The following is a 13711-nucleotide window of genomic DNA, read 5'->3' as shown; positions in this document are numbered from 1 at the left end:
GAGAGAGAAGGGAGAGAGAGACGGGGCCAGGGCCTCCACTGAGCCGTCGCCGGTGGTGGGGGAGACAATAGACAAGTTACTGTGAGGAGGGGAGAGAGGAGTTTGTGAGTGAGGTGGGACAGGCGCCGCCGCTGGTGGGGCTGGAAGGGGCATCGCCATCCCGGTCATGGCATTGACTGATAGAAGAGACCAATCTGCGTGCCACTGATTGAAGGAATCTGCGCACGAGCGTTTTTTAAGATTTTTAAACCTTGATAACTTTTACAATATACCACTGATCGGAAACAAAACTTGTTGAACTGCACAGAACGGCGAGTAGCCTGGTGAAAAATCGGAGCGCTATCGCGTACTGTTTTTGCGCAAATAGAAAAACCCTGCAAACCGGAAGAGCACAAGATCAGAGTTTTAGTTATGTACTAGTCACTTTATAGATGAAACAAAGGGCAAATTAATACCTTGATGCTCCAAAGTAATTTTTGCTGTAATCAATGAAACATTATAATTTAGTTCTTATAATGCTTATATACCTCTGTGGTTTGTACCTCTTTTTAAACTCCACTAGAGAGTGTTGTGAGGGGAGAGATACGGAAAGGAGGAAGATAGAGACAAGGGGTGGAAGCCTTGCTCGTTCCCACTGCATGTCTCTCTTTTGCTTTAACCTCCGTTCTCCACCTCTCCATGTGACAGCAGGAAACCCCTGAGGTTCAGCAGGCTATTACCATCAAGATGAAGAGGGGTGGAAGGGGAATGACAATCTAGGCACCCGCTTACACCCTCGCACATCAATTGGGTCAGGTGCTCGGCCAAAATATTGTACTTTGGAAATCCTTTAGGACTGACCTATTTAGTCAAGATTGTCCCCCTCACTCACTCTGGAAAAATGACACCTATTATCAGTTTTACATCCAAACTTGGAGAACCAGCAGCCATGCTTGCAATATCTACTCAAATAGATGTTTAGAAATTGTTCTAGATACATAGACAATAGGTGCAGAAGTAGGCCATTCGGCCCTTCGAGTTAGCACCGCCATTCAATGTGATCATGGTTGATCATCCACAATCAGTACCCCGTTCCTGCCCTCTCCCCATATCCCTTGATGCCGCTAGCTCTAAGAGCTCTATCTAGCTCTCTTTTGAATGCATCCAGTGAATCGGCCTCCACTGCCTTCTGAGGCAGAGAATGTCACAAATTCACAACTCTCTGTGTGAAAAAGTTTTTCCTCATCTCAGTTCTAAATGGCCTACCCCTTAATCTTAAACTGTGGCCTCTGGTTCGGGACTCCCCCAACATTAGGAACATGTTTCCGGCAACTAGTGTGTCCAATCCTTTAATAATTTTATGTTTCTATAAGGGGGGGAATGGGGGATATATCCCCCCCATTTTTTGAGTTGGGGGATGGCCTGTATTATCCCCCAGTTTTTGGAGGTCAAGAAACAACAAAAAATAATAATTTCCCCCCCCTCCCGCTTGGTCACTCCGCTCCCTCACCGGGTACCCCTGAGGCCGGTGATCAGTCATCGCTCAGCCCTCCCACTTTCAAAAATGTTCCTCGGCCCCTGCATCAGTCTACCCAACACCATTTCCTGACTAATGTGAATTTCCTTCAGTTCCTCCGTCACCATAGATCCTCTGTCCCCTAGTACATTTGGGAGATTGTTTATGTCTTCCTTATTGAAGACATAAACAAAGTACCCGTTCAAGTCTTCCATTTCCTTGTTTGCCATAATAAATTCACCTGTTTCTGTCTTCAAGGGACCAACATCTGTCTTAACTATATTTTTTCCTCTTCACATACCTAAAGAAGCTTTTACGATCCTCCTTTATATTCTTGGCTATCTTACCTTCGTACTTCATCTTTTCTCCCCGTATTGCCTTTTTAGTTACCTTCTGTTGATCTTTAAAAGTTTTTCCAATCCTCTGGCTCCCCGTTCATCTTTGCTATGTTATACGTCTTCACTTTTATTTTTATGCTGTACTTGCCTTCCCTTATCAGCCACGCTCGCCTCTTACTCCCCTTAGAATCTTTCTTCCTCTTTGGAATGAAATGATCCTGCATCTTCTGGATTATTCCTAGAAATACCTGCCATTGTTGTTCCACTGGCATCCCAATAGGGTCCCTTTCCAGTCAACTTTAGCCAGCTACCCCCTCATGCCTCCATGGTCCCAGTTTTTTTTCCAACTGCAATACTGACACTTCCGATTTTACCTTCTCCCTCTCAAATTGCAGATTAAAACATCATATTATGGTCACAGCCTCCTCATGGTTCCTTTACCTTAAGTTCACTTATCAAATCCGGTTCATTACACAACACTAAATCCAGAATTGCCTTCTCCCTTGTAGGCTCCAGTACAAGCTGCTCTGAGAATCCATCTCGGAGGCACTCTCCAAACCTCCTTTCTTAAGGGCCTGTCCCACGAGCATGCGACCTGCATGCGGCAAGCACGACCAAACCGGAAGCGGGGGCCGCGCGGAGGTCGAGTGATCCCCATACAGGGGCGGTCCCACCAGCATACGCCTGCATGCGGCGAGCGCGACCAAACTGGAAGCGGGGGCCGCGCGGAGGTCGAGTGAGTGACGTGAAGTTCGAGCGAAGTCCGTGGGAAGTTCGAGCGTGATGTACGGTGTCAAGACGTGCGTATGGCGTCGAGGCGGTGCGTACGGCATCGAGGCGGCGCGGAATTTTTGAACACGGTCAGTTTTTCTGAGCCCCGCGCGATGTTGGGACCAGCCCCGCACAACTTCATACGGCTCCGGCGATCGAAGTGGGACCAGCCCCGCATTCCATACGGCTCAAGCGACCACGTTAGGTCGCTCTTGCCGCATGGAGTCGCATGCTCGTGGGACAGGCCCTTTAGGGTCCAGTACCTACCTGATTTTCCCAGTGTACCTGCATATTGAAATCTCCCATAACCACCGTAGCATTATCTTTCTTACATGCCAATTTTAATTCCTGATACAACTTGCACCCTATCTGTTTGAGGGCCTGTAGATAACTCCCATTACGGTATTTTTACCCCTACAAATTCTCAGTTCTATCCACAATGACTCTACATCTTCTGATTCTATGTCACCCCTCGCAAAGGACTGAATTTCATTCCTTACCAACAGAGCCATCCCACCCCCTCTGCCCACCTGTCTGTCTTTTCGATAGGACATATACCCCTGAATATTCAGTTCCCAGCCCTGATCCTGTTGCAGCCATGTCTCCGTAATTCCCACAACATCTAAAGGATAGATGTACTCCAACTGGATGCTTTTTCAATATCCCTCAGTCCTGTTGCCACCATATTCAGCCAGTTTTGTATAAACATGCAAATCACTAGGGTGCCTTCGTTCTTTGTTCTTTTCACCAGAAATCATGATGCCAAAAATATGATTTAATCAATTAGTCTTTACATTTTTATTTTAAGGTAGAATAATGCTCCACAGAATTTAGTAGATAAACTGAAAATAATCCATGCCAAAATGAACAAAAAAAATCCTTACAAATTAAAATATGACCCGACTATTCAAAACCAATTCAATTAATTACTTTCTGTCTGTAATCTGATCACCACTTACCCTCAACCAGTCACTGCAATTTAATTTTGCATGATCTCAGATCACAAATTTACACTTAAAAATCTTAATTTAAAGTAAATACAGAGGTGCTTTGTGAATAAATTGAAGTAGCAACACATCTGTATTTTGCAAGAGTTTGTCATTGAGTCTCATGAATCTAGGATAGTTGATTGACCAAAACTTTGCACACAGCAGTTATGTCAAGGGACAATACTCAAGACTTTGCCCATTTAGTCAAAGCGTAAATATGTGGACCTGCACAGAGGGGAGATAGAAATACAAGAGAAGATAGAAAATGTGAGCATGATGAAGAATGCAACTTTACACCCAGAGATTTAACCGGTTATCAGAAAATCAAAACCCAACTCTCTGGTTGGCCAAAACAAGCAGGGGCTCTGGAATAAACAATTGTAAGCACCGATTACCAATATTTATATTTGAGGGATTCAAACTACAGTGCAACAGGATTCTTGGTTTGTCTCTTTAAACAATTAATCTTGATTGCTGCATGGCAATAAAACGAGTAGAGAAAGATGTTAGGAAGTATCACACATACAGGATTCAACTATTTCAGTGGTACAACCTAATAAAGTTGTGAACACTGCCCAGTCCATCGCCTGTTCTGACCTCCCCACCATCGAAGGGATTATCCAAAGTCGCTGCCTCAAAAAGACAGCCAGCATCATCAGAGACCCACACCACCCTGGCCACACACTAATTTCACTCCTACCATCGGGAAGAAGGTACAGGCGCCTGAAAACTAACGTCCAGGTTCAGATACAGCTTCTTCCCTACAGCCATCAGGCTATTAAACATTACAACCTCAAATAAGCTCTGAACTACAATAGACTATTATTGTTTTTATTGAACTTTTATTGTACAATAGACTATTATTTTTTATTATTGCACTATTGTTGTTTGTTTTTTGTGTGTGCGTGTGGGCTTGTGTGTGTGTGTGTGTGTGTGTGTGTGTGTGTGTGTGTGTGTGTGTGTGTGTGTGTGTGTATATATATATACACACTTATCTTTTTCTTCTTCTTTCTCATTTATTATATTGTTTGCAGTGAACTATGTTTACATATTCTGTTGTGCTGCTGCAAGTAAAAATGTCATTGTTCCATCTGGGACATAAGATAATAAAGCACTCTTGACTCTCTTTTGACTTAATAATTGGAATACCCATGAAAACTAAAGCAAAGTTTGCCTTGAAGCAGGCCTCAACATACAAACATAGTGTTATCATCCTTCAGGGGTATACAGAATTCAGGACTTTAATTTAAATCGACATTGAGTTCTTGACTGGTGAATGATTCAATTTGGTCCACACAAAATAAAACACATCATCATACATTCAGCTCAAATGTAGATTTTCTTTTAGAAAAAAGAGGGTAAATTAACTAAAATCCATACATAATTATTTCTGACTTTCCAATGGAAACTAATAATCCACTGCAGAAAAAATGTCTGCACTCCTAAATTGTGGCTAGGCTGTCTAAACAAGTATGAGATCATTTATGCAACTTATATTATTGCTTGCATGACCAGTGTGACCATCATGGTGCAATTAAAATCTTTCAGTGATGAAAATTATACTTTTTGATAAATGGTTGATAAAGTGCAACCACTTTAAAATTTCTGCCTTCTTATTCTCTCACTCAATCCACTCAGATGAATAAAGATCTGAATGTTACTGGGCTGTAAGCAACCAGATAGATACTAAGGGACAGGACCATGCAAGGATTTGACGATAAGGGTATGCTTTAAAACTGTTACTAATAATTGCAGCAACATTTAGCGCACTGGTCTTAGCCAAGTTTGAATACATTTAAAACAGATTGAAAAAATAATCCATCTGCCACATAGGATTTTTCCAGACAAATAAATTCAGCAAATGGTGTATAAACTGTAGCACAAAATTGACCATAATTTGTATCAGTGAAAGCACAAGCAACACAGAAATCACACCAGTACATTATCTTTGCGGTCGAGTTTTAGGCAACATTTCCCTAATGTCTGCATGGAAAGGAAACCCACAGGCCTGACCTAAATGTGCTTTGATCCATAACAATGTGTTGATGCTTAACTCCCCACTAAAGTGGCCTGGTAAATGAGTTAGTTACATAAAAATGTAGAGGCACATAATTCACATAGCATTAGCAGAGATCAAGCAGAGGCACTTAATTCACATACCCCAGGCTGATATCTCAATACAATTTCAAAGTGCTGCTCTGTCTTTTGGGTGAAACACTAAACTGGCAATGTGGGTGGATAACATTCCAGACACCATTCAAATGATGACTAGGAAAGTCTTCCTGGTGTCTTGGCCAATATTTACCCCTCAAGCAACATAACTAAAATAGATCATCTAGTCATTATCACGTTACTGTTTCAGGGATTCGGCTGGGTGCAAATTGGATGCTGCGTTTCCCACAGCACTCCATAAGTATTCTCAAATGAACCAAGGACATTATAGGCACCGTTTAAATGCAAGATTTCTTCTCTCAATTAGATATTGGAATTTTAGTTTGATTTAAAAGTGAACATTGAAAACAGATTTCCATTCTGCCCTTTGAATAAGCTAAGATGAACACTTCATAGAACAGGTATCAGACACCAAACAAAATACTTTTTAAATGACAAATATTACACCCCAACTATTGCATTGGATAAAATTGCTTTGGGACAGCTAAATAAAAGAACACTCAGTCAAATAAAATGTCATTATTTTTATTACGTGATCCTTCATGAGAGCCACAATCAGAATGCATAATTTGTTATCGCAATGACAGATTTTTGATGACATGATACAGGTACAGGAGATGTTACTATAAACGTAACTGCATGATTCCTAACTCAGAGGCACAACACTAAAATAAAAACAAAACTGAACCAAGTCATCGATTTATTCTTTATTTTCCGGCAAATAGTTCATTTTCCACAAACACAGAAACTCCAAAGTAGCATGCAACAATCAAACAGACACGTATTAACAACTTTAAAAACAGATTTGTTTTAAGGTATATGCATGGGTTTAAAAAAAATATGTTTCCATGTTTTTTGAGATGTTACATTTTTCCTCCATAAACAGCTAAGATGTTAAGCTACCAATCAATTTGATCATCTTGAATAGTAAGCACTATAGTGAATAAGCAAGTGCCACCCCAACATCTCTTTCATCTGAGCAACTCCAACAAAACAAATTGACAATACTGAAGAACATTAGTTAAATACATTCTCTTTAAGAAATGACAGCCACACTACACAGGAAATATTAAAATCAAATGCATGTCACATTCGTTCTATTTCAGCAGAATACAGTGTATCGTGAAACATTTATTCATTGACGTATGCATTTATCACACAGGAAATGTGGGGAAAGTTTAGAATAAAGACATCACTCTGTTACATTATATCTTTTTCAACCTGTTCTGCTTCTCTCCATTCCCGTAGTCTTACAAAGTAGCAGGAAAAGGCGTTATTTTGCTGTTCTTTTTGTTTGATTCATCACATGTATCAATAAGTCAAAACATCCAATGAAAGAATTGATTGGAAGAGATATACCAAACTTCCAAAAGAGTAACTAATAGATTATTAGCAGCAAATGGTAAAATGTCTAAAAAATATCAAATCATTCTTGAAAATAAAAGTACCTACAAAATATGCTTAGTTTGCACTGCAACAATACTACTTGATAACAAAATGCATAGAGATTTGCAGGTTTTTTTGGCAAGACAGCAACCTTTCATTGACAAAATACTGTTTAGTATCCAAGTTTTATTTTCTGAAACAAAACCAAGTTAACCTTCATTTGAAAGCCAGGATATGGTGTGGAAATGAAATATTTCAATCTCACTTAATCATAAGGTGCACCTTGTGAAATGAATAATGAATGAGTGCAGATTGTGCACATCTTAGAGTTTGTGTATGCTGTGTTCATTGCCACAGTCAAATGGTGAATAACATGCCTGAAATCACAGGATAACATTTTGGTTACCCAAATACAAAAGAGTATCTTTCCAGCTGACGACGATGGAAAGCATCTAAAATAAGATACTGAAAATCAAATAAAAACAAAATGCTGACAATGCTCAACAAGTGAAGCAGCAGATGGAGACAGCTCAGTTCAAAGTTATCAATCAGAAAGGTAACTTGATCTTCTTGGCACAAATGCTGTCTGACCTGCTGAGGTTATCCAGCATTTTCTGTTCTATGAGAAGAATCTCTCCTTCCAGTAGAAAGGGTGATAGTGTGTAGGCAATCTGGTAAAATTAAGTGTCCAAACAAAATGGCTGGGCTTAGGTTTTCAAGCAGCAAAAAACTGTTAAGATTTGAAGGCAGTTATAAATTGTTAGAATAACGGCTCCCTGGTTTCAGACATACCTAACTACAACTAACATAGTCAACATAAGTCGATGGATAATATATTTTGAGTGTCCAAGAGGAGGCAATCATTATCTAAATCCCTTTGCAGGCCCTCCATCATTGTCCTGAAATCTCTCCCTTTGACCATGCTTCTGGTCATCCATTAAAATCTTCTTTTGCAGCACGGATTGAAACTGTTTGCTAATTGCCCCTTCAAAATACATTCAAATATTTTATTGCATACAAAATGTTTTATAAACTCAAGATGTACTTCTTAAGAGACTGCAATGCTCTATGGATCATTCCACGTAATAAAAAAAGAAAATATTTTTCCAAGGGCTTAAAACCATGACTGTACATTTCTTTCTTTTTCCTACTGAGAGTGTCAATTCTATTTTAGGGGTATAGTTATTACAGGCTGCAGTTAATATTTGGGAGGTAATCCATGTGACCATTATTTGCAGGAGCTATGATGAGAAGCGTTGAAGTCGCGGAGAGATCTGGAGATGAACCTGAACATTTTGTAATCCAAACGCAAACATTTCCATTAATGGATAAGCCGGCCAATTACCATGACTAGAAACACTTGTAATCCACTGCACTAATTAAAGTCATCCACAGCACCTCAAAGTAATTTTCAAACAAAACGGTTGTTAGTTTTGTGCTGGGTAATAGTGCACCAAGGGATCTAGAACCAGGGCAGGTGGATAGTATTAAGGTATCAATAAGCCATGACAAGTGAGTGGTGGAAACAGCTCAAGGGGCTGAATGGTCCACTCCTGTTTATATCTTCTGATCCCAATCTAAGATTAGGTAACACAGCATCAATTGGAGATCAAGACAGGAGTGGCTTGACTTGGCTTGGATGGATAGCTCTATCTGGCATGGCTTGGATGGATGTTAACTGGATTGACTCATTGAGCTAGTTGCAAAAAGTCCGTTTATCCAAGATCTGGTCAATGTCGCACACATAGGTTTGCGTGGATCATCATGAATAAACAGACTGCCTGACTATACCAATATTATTGGTACCTTCAAGGAGCAGAAGCCCAAGAAACTGTAATCCTTCACCAACTGAGTTTAAAAAAAAATTCTAAGCACAAGCTAAAGTGGGCAACTATTTTCGTGTGCTTAACATTTTGCTCTTTAATCCTTTGGGAAGCACATAAACTGGGAAAAATAATATTATTCTTTAACGTACCGTACTACTTAGGGCTAGCTACAGGGCAAAACAAGCATTACATTATGTAGGTATGTTACAAAACTTACCTTCAGCGGCGCTGCAGTTCTGCCGCTGCCCGTGTGCACGACTTTGGCGCCTTTGAGAGGGGGGCGGGTTTAAAATGCGATTTTTCTGCAGCCTATTCAAATCGATCTCTGTTAGGCTGTTTAGTTGCTAAAGAAAAATCGCTTCGACTGCCGTTTTATTAAGTTTATTAAAATTAACGCTGGATCATTTAATTGTTAGAGTAAATTAAAAATCATGTTCTAAAGCCGTGAACGCCGACAACGGGACGGATCTCACGTAGGGTACAAGGCAAGGTAGGCTGTTTATTTTTACATTAAAAAATGACTTCTTAAGATGCCTTTAATCAAAATTTTAAGTTGCGGGAAGGTGACTTGGAGCCCATCCGAACCGGCAGTATTTTTCATGCAGACATGGGGTTCAAATTCGCTGCAACCGCAAAGTTCCAAATCAGCGCATTCCACAAAATCCCACTCGCGAGATGATTTAAATGGCCATTAATTTACAGCAATTAAACACTAAATTCCTTCCATTTGGCCTATAAATTTATGACAATGAGATTTTAAAATCATGTTATATTGTGAATTCTTGTGTGAATGTTATTTGGACATTTAGGCTATTTAAAAATGTAGATCTTTTCTTAAGAAATGGATTGATGTTTAGATCTAGTAATTGTATTTTGGAATTAGCTACAATTGGGTAACTAACTAATTATATGCTTTAATTTCAGGTCATCCAAGTAAGATTGTTTAATATTTGTTTCAGAATGCTTCAATCTATAATAACTGAAAATTTATTTCAGTTCTCTTAATTTTTAATAAAGTTATGGCCATTTGACTGTCCTTGATCACAGCTTTTGTGTTAAGTCAATGGAAAAGCAATAGGGAACAAGATGCCAATTTCAGAGTATGAAAATGGCCATAACTTTTTTAATACTGAAGATATGAAAGTGTATTAGGTGTCAAATTAAACTTCTTTTTATGCTTTATCTGATGGGATAAATTGCAGATTTGATTTTTTAAATCTCAAAATGTTGTAACATTGCTACATTATGAAAACTAACAATAAAGCAAAAAACAAAAACAACTGTACATGCAATAAAGTTAAAAAATTATGGAGGACATTATGTAACGGCTTATCCACACACTATTCTAATAAAAGAAAAATTCACAAATTATCATGAATAACTAAACTACACTTTAGGCAGTGATTTTAGAGTTTCACAGTATTCTAAAGAATTTCAAACACGGGTCAAGATCTAGTCATACAGAACTCTCAGATTGACCACAACCTAAACTAAAACAAGAACGGGTTATTTTATCCCTTCATATCCTTTGACCTTTCAAAACACCTAATTTGTGAAAGATTTGGAATCAAACTGATTTCCTGCAGAATTGGAAGTGCATTACAATTATGGGTACATTTCTCAATTCATCTTGATTCCAATTAAATTCTAGTGTTTAGATGCTAAAGGGATAAATTAGCCAAATACATCAACTTCTATGTATTAGTTTTTGAGTAAAATGTTGTTCCTAACAGTCTCCTTGTTAAGTAATCTTTGCATATTCATTGAAACAATAAATTCCATTGATGCAAATGGTTCAATTTAACAGCCCCAATTCCACTTTATCCCCCCCACCCCCCCAAGTAAGTTTTGACTTTTCATTGAGAAAAGCTTTATTAGGCACATTATTATGGTGGAAACATTTCCTTTCAATAACTTTAAAATTGGCCAATTTGCACAGAAAGAATGAACAGATGCCACATTTGGCTCGATAAATTTCTACAGAAAGTAAAAGAGTGTCCTGCACAAAGGTCTACTTCATTTTAAACTTCACTAATGACTATACTATTAATACAAACTGATAGTCTGCCAATCCTTCACTGATGTGAACATAGTATCAGGTTCTGAATTTCACACCAGATTTAGCTCCAACAAATGTACTTATGTGTGAGAAGCCTAGTTATAACTGCAAATCGTCATCAGAAGAAACATTCAAAACCTGTGACTTAAATAATACTAAAAAAAAAATCCAAAACCAAATAGCTATTTTCAAGTATACAGAGGCTAATGAAATAAAATAAACAGATATAAACTGTGCATTTACAACACAAAGTTACGAGGACATTGAATTTCTTCCTCGGTATCAAGATAATTAGATGATGAAAAAGTTAAAATGACAGGAGGCATAAAGTACTGTGCAAGCATCACATGAAGAGAATGTTCAGATACTAGTCTGTGATTCAGGTTTTACCCTGTCTAACATTGTCCTAAATATATATATTGTGCTGTTTCTAGGTCAGATGCAATGGGAGTAGATCACCTGGTCCATACAGTTGGATACAACTGAATTCCATAGGCCATTGACAGTGGCCCCCAAACTCTGAACACATTTAAATATAATTGCTAATCATCAACTTGTTAAAAAATAAATGTTCAATCTGATCTTTTTTTAATCACTTGTTACTTTAACTGTTAAGGAAATATGAACCAAAATCCTAAGAGGATCTCAGAGTCAGCTAACTACTCTCAATTATAAAAATAGCATAACCTCAAAGTTGGCAAACTTGGAACATCTAAAGCACTAGATCAAGGACTTGGGAGCAGAAACAGTGTAAGGGTGTAAAGGGGGTGCATGGGGCATTGGGAAAGAGATAAAACACTGACAATAAGAAATGCCTTAAAACAGAACAGAATTAATACTGGTACAGAATTAATACTGCAGTTTTGGAAAGAGGCTACTAAACCTTTGGGTCTCTGGCAAAATTGTTCAAAAATATTATTTTCATTTCACCTATCTGGAGGTTTGTGAATTAAATCTCCAGATTCGCATCCATCATTCAGCAACGCCAATCTGGAGATTTATTAATTAAATCTGCAGATTGGTGTTGCTGAACGTTTGTAATCCTTCTTCAAAGCTTATAACTGATATACAGGAACATCTGTTAAAGAAATGAATAAGGTTGGTGCACATTTTGAAAATCTGTATGGAAAACCGTCCTTCTTATGAGTCATGAGAAGACGTTGAGAAATATAATAAAAAAGATTGAACATCTTCACAGAATTAAAATATTTCAAAAGAGAGATTTATGTTCATGATGTCCACAGATTTGCTTCGAAAAAAAAATATCCAGGCTGACACATCAGTGCATATTTTTCTTTAAGAAATGGTTTTAACAGAATCATTAACTGTACAATTCATCGCTGATTTTTTAATGCGCTCTATTTCGAGACATCATTCATTCACAGAATTTAAAAATTATACCTATCTGTGACTGATGAATAATTGGAGTCTATAAAATTGCAAGAGGACATAGAGGATAATACAAAATAATCTAAAAAATTCCAAAAAGTAAAGTTCCGTTAGGCTGTATCAGAGGAAGAGTCAAAAGAACCGGAGATGATAAAGTTGCCTGCGTTGTTGAGACCAGACATTGACTGGGCAGCTTGCTGGCTCAGATTGTTACATATCAGGACCAACTGGTTGCTTTGCGCCTCAGACAGAGAACTACAGCTCTGGTAAACACTAAAGTTGGTCTTCCTCCCTGGAATATTCCCCTTTTCGCACATAGTTTTGACCATTTTTGAGAGCTTATTCTTCCCAAGGGATTGACTATTGTACCAGTAAAGTGCAGCCAGATTGCAGACTGGCTTGATGGACAGATAGAAGGGGGCATCTTCGTAACGCATAGCTGGAGGGCGTCTTTGTGCGTACTCCTTGTAGTCCTGCACTGGGCATGTCTGTGAAGAATGCGGCGTGGCGTATATTCTGCACTCCGTTCCTGCTCTCTGGCATTTCCCTTGTGCGTCAGAATGGTCTATGATTTCCCATTCCAGATACTCCAAGCCTGTCTCAGTAACGTGCAGTCTGATATCACCCCATTTTAGTGTGGAACTGTGAAACCCTGCACAGTGCCCGAATGCTTTAGTGTTGTTTAGCCACACAAGGTTGAGCAGACCTTCAGGGTTATATCTGCTTAGCAAACCTCTTTTTCGTAGGATGAGCTCATCGGCAAAAGTCAGTTTCATTGATTTATGTGGTTTGTTCCCTTTCCCTTTGCCTCTCAGCTCAAGCTGCTTCTGCTTAAGTGCTTCTTGGGAGCGTCTGAATTCCTTATCTCTTGTTATACTGAACCCATATTTGTATTCCTTTAAGTACCTTTCAAGTCCACACTGATAGTTGGCCAAACTGTTGGGCTCGTACTCAGAACCATCTTTCTGCCTGGCATCCACAAAGAACGAAGCTAGGTATTCATTAAGTTCCGTACATGGAATGAATTGGATTTCCCGATTTTCGTGTGGATATTTGGAAAGGAGGAACTCTCTGAAGTTTCTTAAAGCTGTCAAGGTGCTTCGTACAGTTTTTTCATTCTGTTGACCATCGCAGCCTCTTTCGTCGTTTTCTAAAAATGGAAAAGGGAAGGGAAAAGATAAAAAAAAAGCTGCTCATAAAGCCAATCAAAACTAAATTACAATTTCGCAAAGGTCAGTGGAAAACGATATTACATACCTGTCTTAGGTTTCAAAAGCCAACTTCAA

At 38.8% G+C, this 13711-nt stretch overlaps 1 protein-coding gene across 4 annotated transcripts in view; it reads right to left on the bottom strand.

The window, feature by feature from the left end:
• Positions 1-13711, bottom strand: part of kiaa1958 (KIAA1958 ortholog) — a 95660-nt gene that overhangs the window by 16424 nt on the left and 65525 nt on the right. For 2 of the 4 annotated variants that reach the window (XM_033018184.1, XM_033018183.1), the window contains exon 3: positions 12513-13575. The exons of the other annotated variants lie outside the window; for them this stretch is intronic. In XM_033018184.1, coding sequence (XP_032874075.1) covers positions 12536-13575 — 1040 coding nt within the window. In that variant the 3' untranslated portion in view covers positions 12513-12535. Of the gene's footprint in view, positions 1-12512; positions 13576-13711 lie in introns of those variants that run through there. 4 annotated transcript variants of the gene reach the window in all.

Source organism: Amblyraja radiata, chromosome 3 (assembly GCF_010909765.2).
Source record: "Amblyraja radiata isolate CabotCenter1 chromosome 3, sAmbRad1.1.pri, whole genome shotgun sequence".
Lineage (NCBI taxonomy): Eukaryota > Metazoa > Chordata > Chondrichthyes > Rajiformes > Rajidae > Amblyraja > Amblyraja radiata.
The sequence above is the reverse complement of the archived record's forward strand: the minus strand, read 5'-3'. Positions and strand labels throughout refer to the sequence as shown.